General features: G+C 33.6%; 10 protein-coding genes across 10 annotated transcripts; 5 read left to right on the forward strand and 5 right to left on the reverse strand.

Moving 5' to 3' along the window:
• Window positions 1–1,231: 1,231 nt before the first annotated feature.
• Window positions 1,232–1,692, reverse strand: EV154DRAFT_491972 (uncharacterized protein; the record flags this gene model as incomplete). The annotated part of the gene is made up of 1 exon (XM_051599619.1): window positions 1,232–1,692. A coding segment is annotated over exon 1 (232 nt), but the record flags the coding sequence as incomplete, so codon positions are not given.
• Window positions 1,693–1,703: 11 nt separating this feature from the next.
• Window positions 1,704–3,564, forward strand: EV154DRAFT_456006 (uncharacterized protein). Its single transcript, XM_051597362.1, has 4 exons — window positions 1,704–2,048; window positions 2,099–2,468; window positions 2,532–2,668; window positions 2,764–3,564. Exons 1-4 carry the CDS (start codon window positions 1,875–1,877, stop codon window positions 3,418–3,420), a joined length of 1,338 nt encoding a protein of 445 aa, XP_051463133.1. The 5' UTR covers window positions 1,704–1,874; the 3' UTR covers window positions 3,421–3,564.
• Window positions 3,549–4,292, forward strand: EV154DRAFT_214570 (bola protein). The gene is made up of 3 exons (XM_051594395.1): window positions 3,549–3,748; window positions 3,819–3,968; window positions 4,028–4,292. Exons 1-3 carry the CDS (start codon window positions 3,677–3,679, stop codon window positions 4,070–4,072), a joined length of 267 nt encoding a protein of 88 aa, XP_051463134.1. The 5' UTR covers window positions 3,549–3,676; the 3' UTR covers window positions 4,073–4,292.
• Window positions 4,293–8,006: 3,714 nt separating this feature from the next.
• On the reverse strand, window positions 8,007–9,012 carry EV154DRAFT_476359 (uncharacterized protein; the record flags this gene model as incomplete). Its single annotated transcript, XM_051598027.1, has 5 exons — window positions 8,007–8,098; window positions 8,218–8,225; window positions 8,284–8,392; window positions 8,648–8,813; window positions 8,920–9,012. The coding sequence occupies 5 exons, from the start codon at window positions 9,010–9,012 to the stop codon at window positions 8,007–8,009; spliced, it is 468 nt and encodes a 155-aa protein (XP_051463135.1).
• A 362-nt stretch (window positions 9,013–9,374) lies between these two features.
• EV154DRAFT_476360 (uncharacterized protein) lies at window positions 9,375–10,043 on the reverse strand (the record flags this gene model as incomplete). Its single annotated transcript, XM_051598028.1, has 5 exons — window positions 9,375–9,404; window positions 9,456–9,530; window positions 9,665–9,745; window positions 9,805–9,963; window positions 10,002–10,043. The coding sequence occupies 5 exons, from the start codon at window positions 10,041–10,043 to the stop codon at window positions 9,375–9,377; spliced, it is 387 nt and encodes a 128-aa protein (XP_051463136.1).
• Window positions 10,044–10,510: 467 nt separating this feature from the next.
• EV154DRAFT_476361 (uncharacterized protein) lies at window positions 10,511–11,446 on the forward strand (the record flags this gene model as incomplete). Its single annotated transcript, XM_051598029.1, has 4 exons — window positions 10,511–10,612; window positions 10,689–10,822; window positions 11,073–11,155; window positions 11,400–11,446. 4 exons carry the CDS (start codon window positions 10,511–10,513, stop codon window positions 11,444–11,446), a joined length of 366 nt encoding a protein of 121 aa, XP_051463137.1.
• Window positions 11,447–13,207: 1,761 nt separating this feature from the next.
• On the reverse strand, window positions 13,208–13,902 carry EV154DRAFT_476362 (uncharacterized protein; the record flags this gene model as incomplete). The annotated part of the gene is made up of 3 exons (XM_051598030.1): window positions 13,208–13,267; window positions 13,443–13,656; window positions 13,688–13,902. The coding sequence occupies 3 exons, from the start codon at window positions 13,900–13,902 to the stop codon at window positions 13,208–13,210; spliced, it is 489 nt and encodes a 162-aa protein (XP_051463138.1).
• A 2,801-nt stretch (window positions 13,903–16,703) lies between these two features.
• EV154DRAFT_476363 (uncharacterized protein) lies at window positions 16,704–17,817 on the reverse strand (the record flags this gene model as incomplete). Its single annotated transcript, XM_051598031.1, has 4 exons — window positions 16,704–16,729; window positions 16,921–16,987; window positions 17,239–17,322; window positions 17,692–17,817. The coding sequence occupies 4 exons, from the start codon at window positions 17,815–17,817 to the stop codon at window positions 16,704–16,706; spliced, it is 303 nt and encodes a 100-aa protein (XP_051463139.1).
• A 641-nt stretch (window positions 17,818–18,458) lies between these two features.
• EV154DRAFT_476364 (uncharacterized protein) lies at window positions 18,459–19,610 on the forward strand (the record flags this gene model as incomplete). The annotated part of the gene is made up of 5 exons (XM_051598032.1): window positions 18,459–18,528; window positions 18,586–18,654; window positions 18,745–18,803; window positions 18,861–19,278; window positions 19,327–19,610. The coding sequence occupies 5 exons, from the start codon at window positions 18,459–18,461 to the stop codon at window positions 19,608–19,610; spliced, it is 900 nt and encodes a 299-aa protein (XP_051463140.1).
• Window positions 19,611–24,620: 5,010 nt separating this feature from the next.
• Window positions 24,621–25,403, forward strand: EV154DRAFT_491980 (uncharacterized protein; the record flags this gene model as incomplete). The annotated part of the gene is made up of 3 exons (XM_051599620.1): window positions 24,621–24,828; window positions 24,886–25,132; window positions 25,161–25,403. 3 exons carry the CDS (start codon window positions 24,621–24,623, stop codon window positions 25,219–25,221), a joined length of 516 nt encoding a protein of 171 aa, XP_051463141.1. The 3' UTR covers window positions 25,222–25,403.
• Between the last annotated feature and the right edge of the window lie 399 nt (window positions 25,404–25,802).

The raw sequence follows: 25,802 nt of genomic DNA on the forward strand, positions 1-25,802 counted from the left end.
TTCTTTATTTTATTTCTCAATTCAAGTCAAGGCATTTATTCTTTTTTTTATCTGAAAGCCCAACCAGTAGTGGTAATGCTTGTATAATTAATGATTTATTCCTCGTTCTACTGCTTATGAGATACTTAAACAATGGAATAAAAGTAATGGGACTGTGGTTCCTATTACGCGTGTAACCCCACCCCAAATTTGTAGGGCTAAGTGAGCAAATAACTGTAAGATCACAGCGCAACAATCATAGTTTCTCGTGAATTTAGTTGACAAAAATCCGACTCTCATTAAAAGACTCGCATGGAAAGGTATGCCAAGAAAACAATGGATCTTCAACTTAACTTAATCACCGCTTGGAAAGCAGTTGGCGTAGACTTCCGAACAAATTGTGTATTTATGAATGAGGCCGGCTAAATGCTCATAAAGTTATAAGTAAGCATACTCAGTTAAGGGAATACCTACAGTTATTCCTGTGCCAACTCAAAAGGGTGAAAACCTCAGCATTATGAGCTGTATAACTATCACCCTCAGTACGATTAATTTTTCGAAGGTGAGCCTTTAAAACCGGCTGATATACCTAAAATTGAGAAAGAGTTCCCTTTGCTAGCTAGTTTTTTTTAAAAAAAGAGCTAAAGTTGGTGATAAGAAGAGTCTAAATCCATAGATACCTACAACTGCCCATCACGTCGTAACTTCCGTTCGAAACGTCATATATATTCTATACAGCCACAACAGGCATGGTTTTTATATCGTCATGAATGATCGCGGAATCCATCATTCCAATTATATTGTTGATACCATCGAAAGTGGAGTCTTTAAAACCTTTATTTATGCCCCCCTATTCCCCATTTTTGAATCCTATTGAGGAGTGCTGGACCAAGATCAAGAAGCACATCAAAAGAAATCCGCTTTCCACTTTGGACACTTTAACCCCAAGAATTAAGGCAGCCTGTGAGACTATCACTACGGAAAATTGTATTGGTTGGATAAGACACTCTGAAACGTACTGGGAAAAATGCCTTAATACAGAATCAAAACTAGTTTAAACTTTTACTTGTCTGAATTTTTATTATCATATTTCTGAAAATAGTTTCCCTTTGTCTGAATAATTTTTAACGTTTGTCAAAATAATTTTTTTTAGTCTGAATTTTTTTTTAAAATAATTTGCAGTTGTCTGAATTTAAAGTGATAATACTGTATATACACATAAAAAAAACACGAGGATAAAAGTTGTTACACACTTTATTTCGCACGCTCATAAAAGGGGGTCTGTGTTGTCTAAACCTTTCTGTCCTCCTTTCCTGGCTTTTGATTTGTTCCGATCTTTGACCAAAAAAAGAATTTTTTTCTCTTCGCAATCTCCGCTGCTGAAACATTTTTTTTTTTTGTAAAATAAAGAAGAAACCTGTCAAATATTTCATGACGTTTTTTCCCTTTTTACTTAGTCCCCTTAATAAAATCAAAAAATGGAAGGAAACAAATTTCATGACCCAGAGACACCGCCTGCTATTGATTTAGGACAGTTTGTACATCACACGTCTGAAGCATCCGTCAGTGAAATGTCAGAAAAAACCTTATCTGGTACGACACCACCACCATTAAGAAGAAGCAGCCATACAGACCAAGCACTACATCTGGTTGACACTGTTACTCGAACAAGAGAACGTCGAAGACCCAGTCGAGGAGGTATCTTATCCAATCTATTAAAATTAGACTTGTTTGAAGAGAAACAACGTCGACAAAAGACAGCTCAAACAAAAGGGGCTCAAGGTACAAAGACACCTCCCACAAAACCCCAAAGACCACCATTGAAATCCATCGCTTCCAGTAGAGCTCTTTTGCAGACCATCAATGCATCCCCTTCCACCGCTGCTCGAAATAGCATGTATTTTGAAGATCTTCATAAAGCTGAATTAGGCATCGTGAATGATGATGTCGATATGGCTACACACAGGTTAGCCATTGCTTCCGAAATTGCAGATATTTTACAACGTCAAGACTTGATTATCAAAATGGGTAAATGTCTTGTCCGAACAGGCGCGCCCTCTCACCGTATTGTAAGCTCCTACATTAAAGACATATAAAAATAACTCATCAAGATGTATAGGAAGCGGCGATGGACCAGGTTAGTAAACGTTTGGAAATTGATGGAAGTTATGCAGTGTTACCAGGTCTGATTATTGTGACATTTGGTGATGTAGAAACGCATACCTCTGATACACACTTGATTCGCTGTTCGAGATCTTTGGATATTGGTAAGTTGGAGAGAGCCAATATGATTGCCTATGGTATTGCCAAGGGAGAATATGACTTGGACGAAGCTACAGAAATATTAGAAGCCATTATAATGGAACCACCTACCTCCTCACCTCTCATGACGATTCTTGGTTATGTTGCTTCTTCTGCTTTCGTTGCTCCTCTTTTTTATAATGGCTCTTGGACTGATTGTTGGGTGAGTGCTCTATTAGGTCTAGCAGGTAAAAAATCATCATCATCATCTTTTTTTTTTAGGGTGTCTTTTTTTAATCTTAATTTATTAGTGGGTGTGTTGACGTATATTTCAGAAAAAATTCCAATGTTTGGAAACATTTTTGAAATGGTGGTGACGATCCCTTTAGCAATTATCACACTTGCACTTCAGCCTCATGTTTGTTTCGCCGCCGTTGCCATGGCATCTGTAAGTGATTTTCAAAGATATTTTTAGGTTTTTTTTTTTTTTTTTTTTTTTTTTTTTTTTTAGTGGCACAACTAACAAACTCAGACAATAAATAGATTGTGATTGCGTTGCCTGGGTTTTCTTTGACTTGTTCGGTGATGGAATTAGCAGCCAAGAATTTGATTAGTGGCACCGTGCATTTGGTGTATGCCATGATGTATGTCTTGTTTTTAGCGTTTGGAATAGGGTATGGATGTTCTATATGGCGCTTAGCTCATCCTGGAGTAGAAATTGATGTATTGACAGCATGTCAAGCGAGTATCAGTCCTTGGTGGACATTTCTGATGTTACCGATAGCAACCGTGGCATTTGGTGTGGTGTATGGGGCCAGTCTGAACCAGTGGCTACCCATGATAGGCGATAGTGCTGTTGGATATGCCGTGTATTTCTTTGTAGCGAAATACGCAGGCTCTTCCTCTGTGATTACCCCCAGTGCTGGAGCATTTGCACTTGGTTTGTTTGGCAATATCTATTCACGTGTGACGAAAAGGTTGGCATTTGTACCGTTGATGGGTGGTACCATTATTTTGGTGCCTGGAAGTATTGGTGTAAAGGGAGCGGTGAGCTTATTTGATGGATCGAATTCTTCTAGTGGAGGAAGTTTTGTATTTCAAGTACTGGGTATTGCACTTTCCTTAACTTTGGGTCTCTTTTTGGCAAACTTGGTGGTTTATCCGATGGGAAGAAAGCGGTCAGTCTTTTTGGGTCTTTAACATGGAACACCCTTTAAAACGGGAATACCTTTTTTTTTATACCCCCCACAACCACCACTTTAGAATCTTTTTACTTTATATCTTTTAACCATCACTTTAGAATCTTTTTTACTTTATATCTTTATCCAATACACTCTTACTTATTTCTCTGTACTTTAAAAAAAAAAAAAAGATGTGACGACTTCTCGCCTCACCCCCAAAAACAGAAATCATCTTTTTTCATTTTTTCTTTTCTTTGACCCTTCATCTCATTAAAATGGCTAATTCTGGAATTACTGCCGATTCACTCAAAGAAATCATTATCGAACGTCTTCAAGCACAACATGTTGTACGTAAATGGAAAGAATAATAAATAATAACAAGAACTAATCCAGGTCAATAAATAAATAAAAAAATAGAGCGTGGTTGATTTATCAGCAGGCTGTGGACAAATGTTTGAAGTGATTATTGTGTCTCCTTTATTTGAAGGAAAAGGACGTTTAGTCCGTCACAAGTTAGTGAATGAAACACTCAAGGAAGAAATTAGTAAAGTTCATGCTTTTACTCAAGTAAGTTTTTTTTATAATTGTGAATATGGGTCGTCCCATTGACAACTTTTAAAATGTAGAAACCATATACGCCTGAAGAATGGAGTAAACTCAATCAATCATAAACACAACAATAATAAAAAAAGGTGTGTGTGTTTGTACCTTTTTTTTTTTTACATGTATGTGGATTACAAACTGACTTGTTTTATTTAAAGAGTTTTGTAACACTAGGAACGGGTATATGGCATGATTTTAATCGGGGACCACATCTTGTTTAAAAATGAAAAATCATTTCTATTATGTGATTCATGAGGAGTGAAGTTTAAACTTTTTTTTGAAGCGCCGGCCAAGTTACGTTTACTGAGAAAGAAAGGCGGGGAAGTTTGTAAAGGATATTCCGGTATACCTTGAGGGATGATAGAGTGAGAGGAATTGTAGGTTAGTGAAGGGTTGTGCACGTCTTTTATTATATCAGCAAGTGCTGATGAGGAATATACATACAAGAAACGTGTTCATTTCACTGGTAGCTCTACCATTGGCCTGTTGCTAGGTAATTTCTTCTGGTTAAGCGAGCACCAGTGATTTTAGTTTCATTCTATCAGGACCAGTCTTGTAGGGATATTTCCTTTTTTTTTTTTTGTGAGAGTCATATGTCTGTCTTATTTTTAAAAATAAACATAATTGGATCCATCTGCCATATCTTTTCATTAAAGGGCGAGTATTAAAAGGATCGTGTACTGACCAATGACTTTTTACATGGGATGGACAGTTGTATGCTTAAAAAAAGGAAGGAAGTTTATCCATTCCACAATACAATCCCAGTATTTAAATGCACTTGTCTCGATGAACACTAATTCATTAGATATCAGAGAGAATGTTTTGGTTCCAGTGCAAGTTTTCGTAAACGAGTTTTTCGTTACAATTATTCCGGTTTTCCATGTGCGTAAGGGTTGGGAGTGTAGTAGTAGTAATTTACTTACCCATACCGACTGTTTATCCCCATCGAAAATCAGATGACTATTGTCATTGTACACCAGAGTATGCGCACCATGTATAACGTTTCTTTTTGGATTAACTAGACAAAAAAAAACTAAGCCTTGACCATCTTTATGCAGCTTAAAATAGACCTTTTTTTTAATACTATCATTCCGTTAAAAAAATGAATCGACATAATAAAAGACACATGATACATGTTTATGTTTATTTCATTGAATATGATCAATTTACATGTCTTTGTACGTGATGTAACAAGAAAAAAAAATAGCACGATCACCCCTTAAAAAATGCAAATGGCCTATCAAAGTAATGAGGAACCAATGGGGATGTTGAGAGGAAAAAGGAAAACGTTTATGAAAAATAAACCTTTATAGGGTATATAATCAACAAGAAGCTATTTACATACGTAACATGTAGAATGCATTTCATGAGTGCATATGTTGATCGTTTAAGGAGAGAGAGCGCAATGAATTATTTTTCTTGTCTTTATTACGAGTGCAGATGGGTCTTTCTCTCTCTATATAAAAAAAGACTTGGTTCTAAACAAATAAACACTGCTCCAAATTCTTTAAAAATGTAAAAATAAAATATTGTTAAGAGCTCAAAAATGGTAAAAAAAAGAAATAGTTCATTAAAATGATAAAAAGCTTGTGCTAGCGAAATTTGATGAGCGTATTGCGACGATTTAATTAAAAAGCATAATCGTCCCCAGAAAAATAGCAATGATAAAACAAGTTAAAATTATTGGCTAAAAAAACAGTTTAATTTATCCGTAAAATATGATTTTGGATGCCTCTCTTTTCTTTTAGACATAAACCGAACTTGTGGTCAAATGTCACTTTACTTTGCTCAATTGCACTATGATTAAAAAAGTTGTTATTAAGAAGAAAAGAGAAGTTCTATCAAAAATAAATACAAGGTAAGATGTCCATCGTTTCAAAGTCAGAGTTTTACAAGTAAACGACTACCATATACTCAACGTATATATTTTACAAAAATGATCTGTATACATTGCCATGAAGAAGGGCATGGGATCAAAAACTTTTTAACTGCTTGTTTTACAGAGAAGCTTTTGCAAATGATGGTAATTTTGTGATAAAATTCACTGTTTATAGTGCTATATTTTAACATGATTAAAGTGGGCCCCTCCTCTACCAAAAAAAAAAAAAAAAAAAAAAAAAAAAAGGAAGCAAAGTTTTACTGTTAAATCTGAAAAAATCCAGGCGAAGAGAAGAAAGATTGACTCTGGCCCGACAGTCGAAGTATGTGGAAGTTGCAAACAAACCATAAACAAAGGTCCAGAGATTGCCCCAATTACAATCCTTCTAAAAAGGAGGTATTTCAAGATATTTCAGGTGCCAGCTATCAAGCCTATAATCGCAAAATTTCTTATAATACAATCATTAGTGATACGTATGAATTTACCTTAAGAAGCAAAGTCATAGCCACATTAAGATACATAAAACAGATCGTGATTAGAGCTATGATTTTTAACAATCACTACTGTCTTTAAAATATTGACTATATTCCAAATTATATATTCCAACAAAACTACTGGTATTCGTTATGTCAATTTAGTAGACTCGCGCAAGGTCACAAGCAGTGTACATGTTAATGAGCAAATTTTGACTGTTTGGAATAGTCTTCGAACTTTTCGAGCTTGCACCGATCTTGTGCCAGTTCGAACGAAGCTCGAACCGAGTTTTTGTACTCGAGCTTGCGTCACTTTTTTTGGGTTTGAGCGAGCTCACTCGGCTAAAATGTCGATAGTAGTCACTTTAAAGTTAAGTTCCTTGAAAGACTAGTGATGGCATTTCACCTTGGTTTTAATCTTTTCTTCCCTTTACCATTTTTTTATTTATTTATTTATGCTCTCATAATTCCAACTAAAATGCTTTAGACTTGTCGCTTTTAACTTGTCGCTTTTTTCAAGTGACAGGGTTGTCGCTTTTAACTTGTCGCTTTTAACTTGTCGCTTGCAACCAACAAACACATTTAGCATGGAAAATGATACAGTGTTGCACACTTAGCCCAACTAAGCCAAATTTTTACAGCAACCATAGTAACATGACGTAGCAGAATTAATTTAAACTTTCATGTTCACAAATCCAACTGTATTATATTTATAGATGCAGTAATAGTTTAATTTAAGTATCCGAATTTGGTGTTAAGGCTGGTGAAAAAAAAGTTTTTGTTATCTTTTTCCAACTCCTATTTCAATAAATAACAATTTTATTATCATAACTTTCTGTAATTAACATCACTTTGACGTGCACTTTGTGTAATAAAAAGTGCGAGCGAGTTCGAGCTATCGTATTTGCAACAGAGCCGAGCTTAAGAAACTTCAAGCGAGCTCGAGCTGCAAAAAAACGCATTCGTGCGAGCTTCGACTGAAACACGATCGAAGCTCGCTCGAGAGTTTCGATCTTCATTCCGAACACTATAAATACCTATACGTTGATGTCTGAGTAAATGGTCGTCTGTGAAAGCTTGATCCTATCAGTTTGAGCGAATAATTCTGATAACACTAAATGATAACCCACTTACCCATTGGTTCTAATTCAAAAGAGTGACTGTCTGCTTATAGATGTCTAGTCGTTTATTTTGACTATATTCTTTGGAGATTACAGAAAAAAAAAAGATTTTCATTCAAATAGGGTGTTTTCTTTCGTTCTGTTTTTGCTTCCCATTGGCTCTATCCTATATCCTTTGAAAAATAACTTTACTTAATATCGTTTCTCGTACTAAAGTCAACTTCTTAACATTTCAGCAATTACTAATCGTAATCATTGGTTAGTTGATTTTTTTCATAATACACTATGTCAAAAAAGTAGTCAGCTTGACAGTCTAATGCATCCGAAGTGCTCAAGCCTTCTTCTTTTTTTTTTTTTTTTGCCTGAAACAATGGCAGCTATAAAATTCCATTGATGACATTTACCCTTGAAAGTGGCAGTGGTTGAAAATCAACCATATGCTATTAAAAAGGGTCCTTCATGTACAATTTAAGGTGAGTAAACTTTTATTTATAGTAAGACTACTCCTATTTACAAGAATATACCTTGCTTAGGAATTAGGAAAAGATGCCTCAACCTTTTTTTTTCTAATTCCTGAGTCTACATGACAATGTGAATTAGGACCATATTTCCAAGCTTCGCCTGTTTTTTTAAAAAAAAAAATCAGTTTCAAATCACACAGGTTATTTTTCATTTGTGGTTGGTAGCTAATTGTATGAAAACACCGTTACTGGAAAACATATCTGTGGTGATCCACCTACTGTTGTTACTAATCACACCATAAAACAATACTAAATTAAATCTCATTTCATCATACCACACATTACTACATCACAACACGAACTAATTTCTTATGCATTAAATCATATCCAACTACAAGCACTATTTTAGTGCTGTGTAACTTATCCATCAAACTAAATTCATAATCCGATTTCTCTAAGCATATATAAATATGCAAACTGATAGTTAGAATAGAACCCTCTCAATCTTTCAATCTACTTTTTACTCTTAACAAAACTTATAAGCAACCTCAAAGTATTTTATTGTTTTTCTCTATTTAAACTCTATCCTCAACTATCACAGTCTCCTCATGATAATTAGAGGCTTGACGAATTTGCTTTTTTCCGTAACACTGCTAACAAATTTTGTTGAACGGTATTGGATGTTTGGTTTAGCGGGATTGTCAGTTACTGCTCAATTGAGTAAATCTTGCCGTTTTTGTATTTAATTGATAGTTTATCTTTGGTTTGTAACTTGTGCCATCAAAATGCAGATATGAAAACAGACCATGATTCAAACTGGATGATAAATTATATTCGTCATCTTCAATATCGCCGCTGCAAATTAAGTTTTTTTGCTATTTTTGGACCATGTTTGTACATGGGTCAAATAAAGAACCCAGTTTCTATTTAAACTGTAAAAGTTGTTAACCACAATTATGTATTTGTTTTTACTTATTTTACCTTTACTTTACACCTGGGTGGTGTACAGAATGTATTGCATGAAAGCGTATCATGATTGGAATTATGCAGCATGTCAAAACTGCTTTCGTCCATAATATTGGCCGCTAACAAAAAGTAAGGAATTTTTTTTAAACGTGTTTTGTCTCCGGATCAACGATAGAGCTAAAGAGGTTTAAGAAGATAAGTATAAAAATGTTACAAGACATTATGCTTCGCTTTACCCTTCATTTGTAGCTTATATTTGCACTGTCTTTAATAAAGTAGAGATTGTTTTTATATTTCTCTAGAACTAATACTGCTTGATCCAGTTCAAGTCTGTTAATAGCTACAGATAATTCTTCTTCGTTGGTGTTATTAGTGCAAGACTCATTGGACACTTTTACTGAGATCCTCGCTACAATTGAGTTCGATGTTTTTAAATATAACAAGAACATCCTCAACCCATCAGTTATTTTTTAGACATCGGCTGACAAATTAAAGATGGCCTATAGAATTAGTCAGCATAAGAATGATCCCTGAATTACATTGATACGTACCTTGTAATTAATAAGGCTACTTTCTCGTCTGGTCTGCATACACTTCGTTAATTTCTTGACGATCCCTAGTAAAAGCTAATTTTGACGCTTTTACCAAACCAAAATGTACTTGTAAAATTCGCACAGTGTAGGCTTATAAATTTCCGCTAGGAGAAGCTAGTAGAAGCTAGTAGAAGCAAAAGACATGCGCTTGATAAACGGCATCATACTTGTTTAATATTGTACGATGACTGTTTTGAAATCCCATTAGTTTGATTTCCTACAGTTTTCAATATGTAGTGCTCAAATGTCTAAATTACAAAAATTTTAACTTTCAAACGTTTTATAAAGATGCCATAATTATACTTACATTTGTTTCAGTATAAACTGAAGCGTGTCTCTTCATCGTTGATCTTTTTTGCTTCAACTTCAACGAGATTTCAAGTGTCCATTGAGATACCTTGATTTGGATTATACCATGTTTGCTAGGTGGGTGTTTGTAGCAAGCAGCCGTGAATAACATGCAAGTCTATTGAGTCGTTGCGTATGTTGACAGTATATTTTTACATGCTTGATATTATTACTTGCTGTTGCACCGCTAATATCCATTGGCCCGTAATTTTGTTAAATCTCCCAATTTCAGCTGTGTTTGCGTAAAGTTGTATCGCTCAGACTTGGGCCATATTAAAAATTTGTAGTTTAGCAAACATGGATGGGTATTTTGAAGATTTCCATCTTTTCAATATTGGTTTTTGTTTTGAAGTTGTTGTTATATCATTTGTTGTTATATAATTGGTTGTTGTTTTAAACTTGATTATTACATCTTTGGTCGTTTGATCTTAGTTAATTGTTTTGTTGTTTTCAGTCATTTCTTTCACAATAAGTTCTACGATTGGATCTTTCTTTTAAAGTTCTTAGCTTTTGCGACTAAGTTGTAGCACCTTCCGTATAAGCGTTGTTTGTAAATTTCTTATAGCGCAGCATATAAGGTCTTGATCAGTTGTCATACACTGCAAAATATTGCTTTCACGTAAAATACTAACTAAAACTACGGCCTGTTCAGAACATGATACGCAATGACACTTAATATTATCCTAATCCCAGGGCGTCGAAATTTACTCGCCGTATATGGTCATCTGTATACCTTCTATATACGGCGATCAAATTTCAATGTTTTGGTATATATCAACAGGTTTTGACTTACATACTTTGGAATTTTCACCAGGTCTTATTGATGCTTTTTTAAAGACATAGGCAAAGTTTCAGCTCAATACAAAGATCAAAAATGAGTTCGTTAACTCGACATATATGGAAATGTTTTGTGTACCCATTTATATCACACAGCAAAGAAGAACAAATATAGGAAATGTTTTCAACATTTCTGGAAAGTTAATATCTTCAATCGTAATGCAACAAAAAAAAATGTTCTGCATTATGAAATTCAGAAAATCAGAAATAAAAAAGGAAGACAATTTATTATACACGTCTTGCAACAATGAGGATTAAATACAGTATTATTTTATTATGTTAATCTTTAACCTGGTCCATGCCTGGCTTTCTTTGATACCATTGATGCTTTTACAGTGGACTCAAGTTTTGTAATAAAAAAATTTTGTACAAACTTAAACACGTTTTCAGCGAGTTAAATCATTTCTACCCTGTCCACGAGGAACAAATAACAGAAATTGCCAACTACAAAGCTCTAGTTATAGCAAAATTTGGTAAGTAAATATCTTCTATTTAATTGAGCTTTTGAATTTTTATAAACGCATATTCTTGTTTCAGTTTGGTTTCTAACATATAAAGTTATATAAACCAACATACTAAATTGATACATCAAGATAGAAGCAATAATAGTCAGACTGAGTTTTAGCATTTCAAAATAATATCTCTGCCAGATAAACCAGCACATAGAACGGATTCTACAATACTAACTGTATACACGTTGCAATGTTTTACATACAGGAAATAACAGTATTACGTACGGCTTTTATAACAGCTACTGCGTGTAAAAATGTTGTTTTTGCTTATCGGGTGAAAACTAACGTGAGATAGTTAATTAGAACATCCAATGACACGAAGCAAAAAGTTAACAATTTATTCTACAGACAGTCACTGTTGATATGGCTTATGTTTACATAGTAACTTATTAAAGTGCCTGTTAATGTGTAGAAGAATTCGAATTAACGTCTCTTTGGCACTGTTATCAGGATAACATTACATACATAAGGGAAACAAACTAATACAAAAACTTAGAGAAGTTAAGTGCATTACTGGAAACAAAAGTAGCGGCCTAGAGGCAAATATGATAAAGTTCCTTTCAAAAGAATAAAATAATATGTCTAAATAAGCTAACTGGTACGCCACGGATAACAGGCAACTCAGCTCTTAATCCAAAATTCGCAAAAAACTCATGACGACAAAACACTCAAGCCTTAATGTGAAAAACACACCTAAACTTGAGCAAGTACAGCACCTAATTCGAATCGAATGCAATCAACTATTTAAAATTGAAGCATAGTAGGATAATCATTAAAATTAAAGCGCCAATAGCTCGTAATGGTTGTCATTATCGAACAGCATAACTAATAATTTTTGGGGAGAACCAGATTGCCATAAAATTAAAATGAAGAAACTGATGCTTTTGTGACAAATTTTATTCTTTCGATTTTATTATTCATCAAACTATTAGAAAGGGAAGCTCGCTAACGAAACCCAGAATTGTTGAAGTCATAAAATCGTTTTGCTTTATGATTACTTTAGACCGTTAGTCTATGGGGTTTATAGAATCAGTAATTCACTGTCGACAAGTGACAATAAATCTTTGGTTATAGCAGCCTAAAATGCCGCTGCAGTGGGTGGTATTGAAATAATCTTTTATTCTGATAATGCCCTCAATTATCGTGTTACCTGTATGTGCATGCTTATGAAAGTTGAATCTGGGAGCGAGTAAATCTCATACAACAAACGTGACAAATCTGAATTGTATGCACCAACTTAACAAGGAACAAGTATATTAGATAGATAATGACGTTCGTAACAAAGTCTATTTATAAAATTATGACAGATATGTTGTAAAACCTCTCATTATTTTTCTAACAATATGCAAAGCGACTTCCCAAATTACTGGTTTTTTCGTCTTTGCCTAACGGGAATACATTTCAAAATAACAGTATTGAAGATTCGTAATGTCGTATGCAATTCAAAGCCATGTTATAATATGAATATTTCCAATAACTTTGATAATCGTAAATTAGGGGCAACAATATTAAAAAGGATTTTACATCTTGAAAACTATGTTGGTTTAATTAGGGATGTCAACTTTGTGAAATGTCGAATAGAAAAGTTTGTGTTCTGAACAGAACTTTCATTTACTTCATGTACAAATTACTCGCAATCAGCTTATAAATCAACTGTATACGTTCACAATTTCCAAACGTTTTCAATTTTCGTACCGGCATCAATATAAATCACAAACGAAGTAAAATATTCTCTATTGCAACTATATTAATGATATGCCTACTCATAGTAACGTTTATATAGTGATGCTTTGAGTGACAAAATTTAATGATTATACTTTATATAGAGGGATTCTACCAGGGCTAGAGGGTGATGATGTTTGTGGATGTTACAATGGGCAATCAAAAAAGCTGTGTGAACATAAGCAGTGCAATACAAATAAAAGTCAATATATATTTAAGCCATTCAATTAGTAATTAAACGCTTAAACGTCCATAAATACAAGTTGAAATTTACCATAGCTATAAAACATACTAAACTGCAAATACACTTAAGATGATCTTAAGCCTCAATACACACTCAAGAGCAATAACCTAAGACACTTTAAATTGCATTATTTTGACAGCCTTTTTAATGATTATTTATACCGATTAAAAAAGTGCAATAAATTGCTGCCTGTGATTTTAGCCAATTTTATTATATTTCATATAACGATTTCTCTACGTTATAACTAAATCATTTTCCTCTCCCTTCTTCACGGCAACTTACGGCAATGTTAGACAGCTGGTGAACTTTCGCCTTATCTTTGTAAAAATATATTACGAGGGAGTAAAAAAATGTGTAGATGAATAAGAAAAGGAGACTGTAAAGACTTAAAGATTTAAATACACAGACAGTTGTAGGAGAGATTTGCACTAGTAAGCTAAGGAAATCTGCCAAAGTAGTTATCTCGAGGAAATATGAAGAACTTCCAAAAATAAGACTAAGAATAAGATTATTTTTGATTGATTTACAATTTTAATGCTATTTTTATAGCTGTCAAATTTAACCCAAAATCACCCAAGAAAATTAAACCATAACTATTTACAGAATCAATTATCCGGATATCATCCTGAGATATAATTTTGACGGATAAATCATACGCGTTCCCAGGTAGACCAAAAATAGACTTAACATACAGCAAACAGGGTACTCGAACGGTAATAGCGGTATTTACCAAAGTAATCATAACACAAGAATGTAAGAATAAAATATTTACCCTCAGAAACAATCCCCACCAGGGTTCGAATTCAGAACACCTTAGAAACTCCAGCCAATACGATAACCTGCACGTGGATATCACGTGACTAAAAGATGTAGTGTTACCCGCGACATAATTAAAACACAAAAATAACAGATTAATAGTATAAAGGAGGATTAGTTGGTTAATCACTGTCACTTAATTAATTGCTGGTTTAGGGACGTAGGTTCAATTCCTTGCTAGTGCTTTTTATTTTTTTCTGAAGTGAAAAGGGTGTCCTTAGGGCCTTTGGCTGCTAGGCATTTTTTTTTAATTCTTTTTAACATTGATACAATGTGAGTGGTGATTGGTTTAGATTTAGTTTTGACAGTAAGGTAGAAGGAGAATAATACACGTTTGTAGTCAATTATTCAGTTCTAAGTGAGCACCACGTTATTTTATATAAATATATAATAAATATATATGGTAACGATCCAGTTAAGTAAAATAAAATAAAAGGTCTTGATAGACAGATTTAGAGAAAAAGAGACTAAGGCTTCGGTTTTTCTAGGGAGACAGTGAGATAATAGGCCAATTATATATAGAAGATATAATATTTGTTAGGGAAGTCATGATAGAAAGTATATAGTAAAATCTGAATGTTTATTGAAATATGTTTTGTTTTAAGGTTTATATAGTTTTCGAGAAATCAAAGGATCGGTAACGATACCCTTGATTTCGGATAAATGATAATAATAATAAATTTGTCAAAAGGTTTTAAATATTGAAAGGTAAAGATTCAAGTTAGAGAAGTACAATGCTAAAAGTTAGCATGAAAATTATAAATTGTTTGAGTAAAGTTTTTAGTGTTGAAGTCAATTATTACATATTGAAAATCCGCATTGTAACATTATGTCTAGTTTGTTTCTATTATTATGTTTATTTTACTACAAGAATCTATTTTGTTATTTAACAGCTACACAATCATTTAAATAACACACGAAAGGGCAGCATTGTTTGATGTCCAATCTTGTTCTTCATACACTTTATTTAATTCTTTTTTAACAAGTAGCCTTTTCTTTGACAAGAACATTCGCTTTTCTTCATTATTTTGAAATTTACCAGTGCAGGAAGGTTAAGCTTATACCTGAGTTTTTGTAATTGATGAAGTTGTGCTTGTATTCTTCCTATTAATTTTTTATTTACTCATAACATTCTGACAAGTGTACTCACTATGCTTTACTGCACGCGTTTATTTAATGGAACACAGGATTTAAACTTTACGCATTCCTTTGAAAGTCATTTTCTTTTTACTTTTGTACTTCTTATAGATGTTTATTGCCACACCCGAGTGTATCCTTTGCTTGTTCTTGTATAAATAAACATGAATGTGTTTGATAGAGAAATACAAGCATTGATTTTTACCCTCTTTTATAAAAAGCTGTTCTCTTTTGATTTACAAAACTTACCGTTTTAGTACTTTTTTAAAAATATGTTAGTGTGGTATTTGACAAAATACTACATAGAAAAGTAATGAGATAAAAGTATATTTTTATTAGAGGTAAAAATAGACTAAAAGAACTCTGCTGCTATGAATGATCCTTTTTATATTGCACAACTCTCCTGAGTTTTAATGATGAGTTAACCTTTCTGGTTTTGGAATAGATCTATACTTTGTTTGCCGCCTTGGGCTAAATGGATACTGCTCGCTAGAATTGTTTCCAGTTAACGTTGTCCCATATTAGTGGATTGGGAGCATGAGTATTCTAATAAATTTTTAGTATTACGAGACACTTATTTATCAGATCATGCAACGGTTACTGTAAAAGATGCATACTTGTTTGTCAAGTGTAATTGGCAATAGAACATAATGGTTGATCATTTATTCATTATCTTTGTAATGAATAAAATACGATCCCAAATATAAAATTTCTTATCGATATTTTTATATTTGGTTGTAGAAGCTAGGTATCCATTAATTCATACACTATTTCTTTATACTCTTTATCAGCAGTATAACTATATCAATATATAAGTAATGAACCATTTATATTAATAGCTGTTCTATTCTCTCTCTGGGTAGCTAATCCATTGAGAGAACCATTAATATTAAGCTTCTGTTTCTTATAATTCTTGATTTGATCTGAGAAGATTCTCTTCTCGATCGGTGATATCGTAACTCAGCGGTATAGCTTTCTGTATCCAACTGTCATTCGTATATCGTATTTAGGCCAATCATGCAATCTTTTATATAGAAGTATGTACTCGAAGTAGGAGAAGTTGTATAGCAGTATACAAGCGTATGCTCATATGCAACATAAAAGGTTGTTTTAATTTCATAGTTTATTTATTTAAACGATTTGCTTAATTATTCCTAAGTGAATCGTACCCAAATACGACAGTTAGAGTGTGTATTTATATGTTTGAATCTTTACCTTGTATCAGTTGATTTTGTATCTTACTGTTCTTGTTTTCCTTCTTTTACATGTGCTGTTTGATTTAATCTTGCCTTTGCCTTTTTTTATGTTAATTTCTGTCATCTTTTTAAGTGAAGGGCGTTTATAAAGGATACTATTTTGAGCCATCTTTCCTTCACCATGTTGTATTTGGTCTTCATTTTATAGATACGCGTTTAATTATTTTACGACTGTTCATTTATTTTTTATTAAATCAGAGTATGTCATTTTGATTTAAAAGAAAGTTCAATCTTGGTCTATGAATTGTTATTATTTTCATTCTCCCATTTGGGTACACAATCCTCTCTTCAATTCCAGATAGGTTCCTCGTAGATAAGACTTTTATTCTACCAGTTAGTAAGGGCTAGCGAGGATTAACACTGATTAAGGAAGGTATTATAAAAAAAAAAAGAATAATATAGCAATTAAATTGCCAGCGCAAAATTGAATTTTAAAGACAAGGCTTTCATTGTGATGGGCAGCGTAGCAACGAAACCCAACAAAAGGAGTAGGAGTCTATTGAAAAACGTATATTAACTTTACATTCAAGAGGGAAGGCTCTTTTTTATACCAGTTAATTCAACATACGAAGGATAATCTGGCTGTGTTTTTAATGCATAGTCTGTATCCTTTAGTACCTGTATATTTAAAAGATGTAGCCTACACGTATAAATTGCATACATGTATATTTTATTGTTATAATTAACCGTTAAAATAGTCAGTTATGAACAAGGGTATGCTGATACTTATAAAATATTATCCATCGTATGATGGTATAAATTATACTTTTTTTAAGCAAAGGAATACAATAGCGGAACCAGAAAAGCATTTTTAAAAAACAAAGTAGTGTTGTACACTGTGGTAGTTATGTTCAGACATGATGGCGTACTTGAAAAATACATGCAAGCGACCTGTTTGTGTCCCTATTAGTATTACAGGTAACACCTATTGAGTGCACATAGATTTCTGCTGCCTATAAAAAAAAATAAAGAATAAAATATAGCCGTATTATGTAGAGTCTCTTATAGATTATAGTGTGCGTGAAATAAGAGGGTACATGGAGACGTTCTATTTTTAATGAGTGTCAGTTGGCATGTCTTTATAAAATATCATTATTCTGTATTTAATATTTATAAGCAATTCCCCAAGCATAAGGAGGAGGGGGATTGGTTTTTTATTTATGGTAGTGTTATGCGACAAATCGAGCGCATTTCCAATCTTTTTTTCTTTTTAAACACCTACTAAAGTGCAATACACCTTTTCGGGTTTGCACCTGCCAAAACTACTTCTTTTCATCTTTTTCTTATCCTCAGATCTGTGACCTCTTAGTAGGCGCAATTACCTCAATCTCTTCTATAAATTTTCTCAATTTCTTTAATTTCAGTGACTGGATTATACGACCATCTTTATAAATAGGCATCCATAAGACCTCTCCTAAATAAAAATCCTCATCTATTGTTTTACTCATATTTCAACACTTTGACTTATTAGTTTTATATATTATTCAGCTCTATTATCATTCTGATTGATCCGTTTATTACATTTTATCATTGTATCTTTTATTTATAAGCATATAAGCTATACTTAAATCCATTTCTTTTCTAACAGTTCAGCTTCTGTTTAAACTAGCTGTGGTGCTCACTCAACTCGCAATTATAAAGACCTTCTTAACTAAACTCTATTTTATTTAAAGAAATACTCTTTATCACGCCAATACTACTCGCATACTCTTATTTCAGTAGCCCTCAAAAATAAACTCAATGGTTGCTTCTTGTAGCGTGATAAAGAAAAAAAAGAGGATTACAGGTAAGGCATTATACAGCGCATCATCGACATACTCATAAGAAAATAATAAAAACTGTTACCCTTCCACTTTTTTATTTATTTAATTGTACTAGTTGTGTGCTTTTATAGCCCATAAGATAAAAGTCATTAAATTAAGTGTATTTTTAAAAAGCAGGTTGAGGTTTTATTTTTATTATTTTCAAAAACTGATTAAGATCAGTATCCCACGCCCCCTTTTTTTCTTATCTATTTCTAGCCTGAAGTAACAAGACTTTTATCTTCCCCCTTTAAATAGACGCTATAGGTAATATGTGTTTTTATGTAATGGCCTCAGGGATATATGCGCCAAACCAAATTAAAAGCCACATTATTTACTACGTAATTAAAAAGAATTGTAAGTACATGACACAAGGGTTCATAAACATAACATATAGCTTACTTTATTCTGTAGATCCAAACGATCATCCAACAATGATTATGTATTGTTTGGAAAAATTTAACATTACTTTACATATCCAAGGTTAGTTTTTTTTATTCTTTTAAAAAAAATATATTTATACATGTACCTTAACATGCACCTTAACATGTGCCTTAACATGTACTTAATCAGGTCAATCTGCGGTATTACCGGTTGAAGGAAGACCGATGGCCACGCCAAAGAAAAGAGTGGTAGTGGAAGAGACCAGTGCCAGTGGTTCTGCTAAAAACCAAAAATAATACAGCAAGAACCCCTATATTGATGATGAGGCTGGCTGTTCCGACGACAGAACGAATGATAACAATGATTCTGGAGCGCGTCAAGTAAATGATGCTCTTAAGGCCAAAAAAGCTCCAGTTGTAAAGAAAGGAAAGAATGCCCTCCCGGATTTGCAGTTGGTTAAAAACAACATACAGTTGATGGCCACTGAGAATATGTTGATGCAGATAGTAATTCCTGTGGCTCCACAGTTAACGGACAAAACAAAGCAATCTGAACTTGAGGTATTTGCTAGTGCCGTTAGGGATTATTATGACAACAACATTACCCTCGGAAATTGGGGAACAACAATCCAATACGCTGGATGCTACCATTTCTATTGCTTCGGCGAAAAACTGAAGAAAGAATACCCTGGCTTCCACGACAAATTTGTAGATCTATTAAAGGGTAAATATTTCTTTTTTTTTAAAAAAAAAGTATTTATTCAAACAATAGAATGCAACTATACAACGCACAAGATTGCATTAATAAAAACTGTAGGCAATAGATTTAATATTCTGTTGCGTTACTTCGAACATGGTGCGTTGGCCATCGCGGCGTTATGTACAACAGACAGCATGCGGGTATTAATTCAGGCTGAATTCGCGGATATAATAACATTCATTCAGAAAGACAGACCCCTTACTATTCAATTACGATCTATGAAGTTACATCCAGATATGATTGAGCGTACTAGTGATTTGAAGTGTGTTGATTTTAAACCAAAGAAAGCTTTATAATTATACTAAAATAAAAAAAATTGTTGCGGATTAAAGTGAATTACTTTCTTTTACCTTTTTTAAAGTTGCATTGTTTGATTGATTATAATGGTGACACAATAGAATAGCAGTTACAAAAGACTGGGTTCTTTTTTTCCCCTTGCGTATCAAGAACAAGAGTCACAGCTCTTTACAAGGTAATGCACAAGAAAAAGGTAGTAATGTAGTGTAAAAGACTAACTAGGTGAGTCGCTCTAGTCTAGTGTCCCGACTCTTGAGAAGGAATGAGTCCAAGATTCTTTTTCCATGTATAGAGTCAGTAATTAAATACAGCAAAGACAGAGTGAAATGATGGACAAGGAGCCCGAAATCCCGAGCGTCTCTATAAATGAGTGAAGCTAAACAAGAAAAGAAAAAGGGAATTTGTGTCATGGAGGCCTGTTCATGGTAAGTGCATTGGTTGATGGCCAAATAAGGTAGCTTCTTTATAAAGGGGGTTCACTTTAAACAGTACTGATAGATTCATTTTGTTTACACAGAAGGATGATGAATAAGTAAAGTATAATAATGCACAAGCAAAAGAAGATTTAATGGGTTAAAGTAAAGGAAACAACGTTAGCAGTAAAAGAATGCATCAAAAAATGACCGAGAAGCTGATCTTTTTAATGTAGGTCTTGGTGCAATTTGTAAAGATGAACGCATGCTACTATAGTGTAAGTCATGATAAATAAGATGAAGGCGTATTGGCGTTAAACACGAAGCGTAAAATGTATTTTAAATGAAGGTAAACAGGAACAAGAGCCTGTCTTTTTTTAATATATAAAAAAAGTTGACACTAAAGTAGAGGTATAGGATATAATAAGTCTTTGTAAGGAACAAAGGACAGGTGTATAAAATGTCAAGTGTAAGTATTCTTTTTTTTATTTTTATTTTTCTACTTGATATATCTAAAGGGCAATAAAATGAAAAGGTCAACATAATCTCTATGACTGATAAAATGGTGTATGGGAGACGTCTTTGTAAAGAAGGAAAAAGGAAACAAGTAACCAAAGAATACATATGGAAGGTGGTGTAGGCGCACGGGCGCACGGACGCACGCAAAATCAAAGGCCAGCCTAAAATCTCCGCACACGTCATCTATCCCTCCCCCCCTTTTTTTTTCCTTTTTCTTTATTCTTTTTTTTTTTTTCTTCTGCCACATTATTCAAGTCTTTACGTATCCTTTATAATGACTATCTACACCGGTTGTAATGCCAGGTATAGCATTAAAGAACAGCTTTATGATTGAAGGAGTAATGTACTGATGGGACGCGTTTTTTTTAGTCTGTGTCGTTAATTATAAGGTCTGATGCCGCCATGGTGTAAATTCTGATATAAAGAAAACGTAAAAGTAAAAAGAAAAGTATTTAAAAAAGACACGTTTGAACACGTTTTTCACCAACATTGTCCATAGCCATACGTGCCTAGCAAGAAAGTAAAGCTACCAAGGAACACCCATTTGTTATAATCATGGCACCCAAGAAAAAGGACTCTTATTTCTTTATTCCTTTTCCCATCCATCTACTCAACAAGGACCTCTTTTACCACTGTACAGGAATACTGCTGCGTGTAGTCTCCAAGATCAAGAAAGGGAAAGACCACATTCTTTCTCTGTGCTGTCTCATCCATACATTATTGAATTCATATAGTGGAGGAGAATATTTTCTTAAGCACTCAAAAATAAACGAGACCAATGTGCACTGACTGTACTATGGTTTCCTCTGTGGTTAGGTGTATCCTTCTCTTACTCTAGCAAAAAAAAAGAACTATTGCTACATTCTTCTGATGTACGGCTCTTTAACATCTTTAAAAAAAGAAGACCAGGATGAATCTCTTTTTTATTTGACGTGCCTCTTTACAAAGACAAGTGAAATGACTTTATGTCTTGTGTATTCAACCAGAGCAAGTGTGGTGTTATACCTGTGAACAAGCAGCAAGTAAAACGCGTCATGCATTGTCTCTTTTTTTTTGGTCCATTACTCAGGAATCTAGGTAACAAGACAGCACTATTATTTGAATACTTTTACGTGTAACTCATTCATTTCTTGTATAAATAGAACTCAAAGCGTATACTGGTCCTGTTGTCAAGAAAAAAAGAAGTCTCGCCGTGTATAAAAAGAACATGAAGAAACTGTCATCTACTTGTTCTGTTACTCACCCGTTTATTAAAACAACAGATAGATGTACTCATACGTATTGTACAGGTCAACCGCTACTGCCTCTCTATCTAGTACGTCACTTGGATATATAGGTAACAAGAAAAAAATAATATAATCAACCTATTCAGTTACTTATGTATAATCAACAGCAGTAGCTTCAGCCATGGCTTATTATATCGGTCATGCCTATTGTCAATATAAACTGGTTTATCCTTTGTATAGGTAACAAGAAAAAAAAAGGACGTGTTATCTTGTGTTTTAATTTGTTTTTATTCCTAGTTTGCAAGAATCAAACTGATATTATTGTCACTTTCATTCTTATATTCTTTACACTATCAAAAAAAAAAAATATTATATCCCACTTGTATATTATTTATTCTTTCATACTAGTAACAGATAGTTATAGTCCTACTTACATCCCCTGGTTATTACTTGCATACAAACAGAAAAAAAATGGAATTGCTGACAATGTCTACTGGTTTATTTCTTGCTTGTACGGGTAACTCACAAGACCTATTGCCATCTTTTTCTGTTAATGACTCACTCCTTTTTCTTGTATAGTCACTGACTTAATGTCCACTAGTATTTGGATATAATAAACAAGAGCAAGGGGTTGTTGAATCTGTAGGTAACAAGAAAGAACAATAATAATTTACTCTGATCTAACATTCTTGCACCCTTAAAAAAAAAATAGAAGGAATATGCATTGATACTCTTGGCTTTATTGGACTACTGGTATGATGCTATCTAATGTGCCTGCTACTGTTAACATGTATGAAAAAACAAGGGAGAACTATTGCCAAAAAATAATCAGGGTCATTGTACTTGTGCACAGGTAAAAAAAAAAAAAAAAAAAAAAAAAAAAAAAAAAAAAAAAAAAAAAAAAAAAAAAAAAATCATACCTATTTAGTATATTAATTATGCATGTAAGTAATAGATATAACCATCACTGTTACTGTAACTCGTCTTAATGCCACTGACTTTACGAAAAACAAGGGAGAACTATTGTCAAATTTTTCTTGCGGCCGTTCTACTTGAAAAAATTGAGGGAGAACCATTGCCAAAAAGAAAAATGTTATTGTCCCATCTAGCAGATGCATGTCTATTGTGTAAAAGTGTCAAGAATGAATAGTATTTAATATCATCTGTAATCTGTTTGTCGTATGGTATAGCTGACGTACTGCCTTGTCTGTACAGGTAACAAAAAAGACCTCTTATAAAGATCATCATGTTTAGTAATTTTTTTTTTTTTAAAAAAAGTAGTGATAGCTAGGATGAAAACAGTGTGGATTTTAAGCAATGAAAATACAAAAAAACAAGGGAGAACTATTGCCAATTTTTTTTTGCTCACTGTCTATATCTTGTTAAAAACAAGGGGGAGCTATGGTCAAAATAATCCCGGTTAAAGAAAAAAAAAAGAAAAATTTCATTGTCCCATCTGGATGGTTTATCTCTCATAAAAGTATCAAGAATGAATAGGACTCAATACCATCTATATATGCTCGTCATATGGTCTAACTGGTCTATTGTCTTTAGTGTACAGGTAACGAAAAAGACCTTTTTTCAACATCAAGTGTATTAATTGTTTTAATTTTTTTTAGTGAAAAAAAATAATGATAGCTAGAATAAAAGCACTGTGGAATTCAAGCATTGAATTGACAAAAAAACAAGGGAGAACTATTGCCAATTTTTTTTTGGCTCGTTGTCTATATCTTGTAAAAAACAAGGGAGAATTATTGCCATTTTTTTTATATGGAGTCATCACTTGTATAAAAAATAACAGTTAACCTCCATCCTTAACAATAGTCATCACTTGCATAAAAACAAGTGAGAAATATAGTCTTTTTTTTTTCAAAAAGCTATTTTTTAATGTATTCAAATGAGCTGTAATATTAAAAGTGCATGATAAATTTGGTTATCCTTTAGACCTGGAAACAAGAATACATAATCAAAAACAATGTGATAATTACGAACAAATGCATATTAAATGATTGACAATTTGTCATCATTCTTTTGCCTTTAAGCTCATTTGATTTTAATCATACGCAGAAATAAGAAGGTAAAGTTCAAATGAGAAGCTGAAGGTAAGCTGTAACACACACATACTGGTTTAAACTATGTTGGTTGTAATAAATGTGTATATATTTCAAGTTGTTAAGTTATATTGACCTCTCCGTGTCTATTAAAGTATCCTAATCCAACATTACGACTACGCGCACCTTGACTGTCCCTTATAAAATCTGGCTATCCCTACGAAAAATTGCCTATCCCTGAGAGACCCGATTCATATGTACAGTAAAAGGTAATTCACATTGCGATTATCATGATTTATTCGAACACCAATCAGTATTGCGTGTATATAATAAAGTTTAGGGATTTAAATCAGCAAGTATAAAAAAGAGAAATGTTTCTGCAATCCAGCTGCTCTTTTATTCTTTTATCGTTTAACAATTAACATGTCTTCCTCCAGCGCAAGCACTCTCCCTTACAGTACCATTGGTATTAAAAATATTGCAAACATTTGTTTCTTCAGTGCACCTATTCAGGTAAAGAATATGCCCAGTGCTATCCTTTTTTTAAATAAAATAATTAACGAAACCGAGTAGGTGTTGTATTTAATTATCCCTTTTCGAACTGCCATATTAATAAGTCACTCAAGTTGGTACCTGATGCTGTGAAAGAAGGCAAATATTTTGACAATTAGTATTTCACCAAGCAAGATCTCATCCGTGCTAGAATAGGTATAGTTTTATTTTATTTTCAGGCTATTTTTTATTAAAGGCTCCCCACTCTCCCTTCAGCTGTAGAAGACCTGCAAGGATGGTTTTTGGGCATGTCAACCGCCACAAAGGTTTACGAGCCTCAAGCCCATCTTCCAAGCATGGTGAGTTACGACGGCGGCAATGAACGTAACGGTGTTTCTCCCGAGTGGAAGGCGGACGACCCATTTTATTTCCAGGAGATTCCCATCCCTGATGTACCTCCACCCACTTATCAAGAGTTGTATGTCATAGGTAATCGCTACACCTGTGACGCTAGAGGTAAACATGAAGTTATTATTTTAGTGGGGGGTTTTATTGAATATGATGTATTATTAGATTCCTATGAGTTTATGCTCAAGTGGGTTGCCTTGGCACAAGATGGAACGGAGGAGTTGGTAGACTTGTTCCAGACGTGGTCCTTGCCAAAACCCGTAGGTATCAATCTGGTGATGAATTTTTGTCTCTATGCCCATGGAAGATCATTTGATCAGGGGTTGAATGAAGTGCTGGAATACAATAAATTCACAGTGCTGCCTCCTGTGTTTGCCTTATCTGGCAATGTTAGTATGCAATTCAAAAAAAAGTGTATGGATAGCTAACTCGTGTTTTAGGAGAATGAAAAGCAGCTGGTACATCACTTTTATTAATCAAAGGAACCCACGGAGCATTTGACTCCGATTCAGTATATGCTGCATGCTTTTGTATTGCATATTCTAGCTGGCATTGGACATTACATTGCTTAAATCAGACACCATCAAGCAAAAAGATGGTACAGATTAATGACTCGAAAGTGGATCGGTGACCAACCTCCAGTTCGATGGCAACATCACGATGTCCATCTATATCCGACAAGACAGGTTAAAAGATGTAGTTGCCTAGATCATAAATTTTTTCCCTAAACCACCCCACAGCACATTTGTACATATTTGTTTTAAAAAAAAAGTTAATAAAGGAGCATAATGCACAAAAATAGAATAAAAAACAATCATGCCATTTCTGGATATATGCACGTCCCTTGATATGCAAAGTATAATTTTGCATCATGTTGATCATTTGCTGTGGCGATCGTCACGCAAAAATAAATGGGGGTTATGTCGAATCAAGAGGGGCACTCCAACTATAAAATTTGCGCTACCACGATTGTTTATAAAGTTTAAATCCATAATTGGAACCATGTTTTGAGCATAGTATTTACGGCTATAATCCAAATGTAGTAAAAGACTGGTTGTTGTACGACAACATTATTTGGCTCC

Source organism: Mucor mucedo, assembly GCF_025094135.1.
Source record: "Mucor mucedo strain NRRL 3635 chromosome Unknown EV154scaffold_4, whole genome shotgun sequence".
Classification (NCBI taxonomy): Eukaryota; Fungi; Mucoromycota; class Mucoromycetes; order Mucorales; family Mucoraceae; genus Mucor; species Mucor mucedo.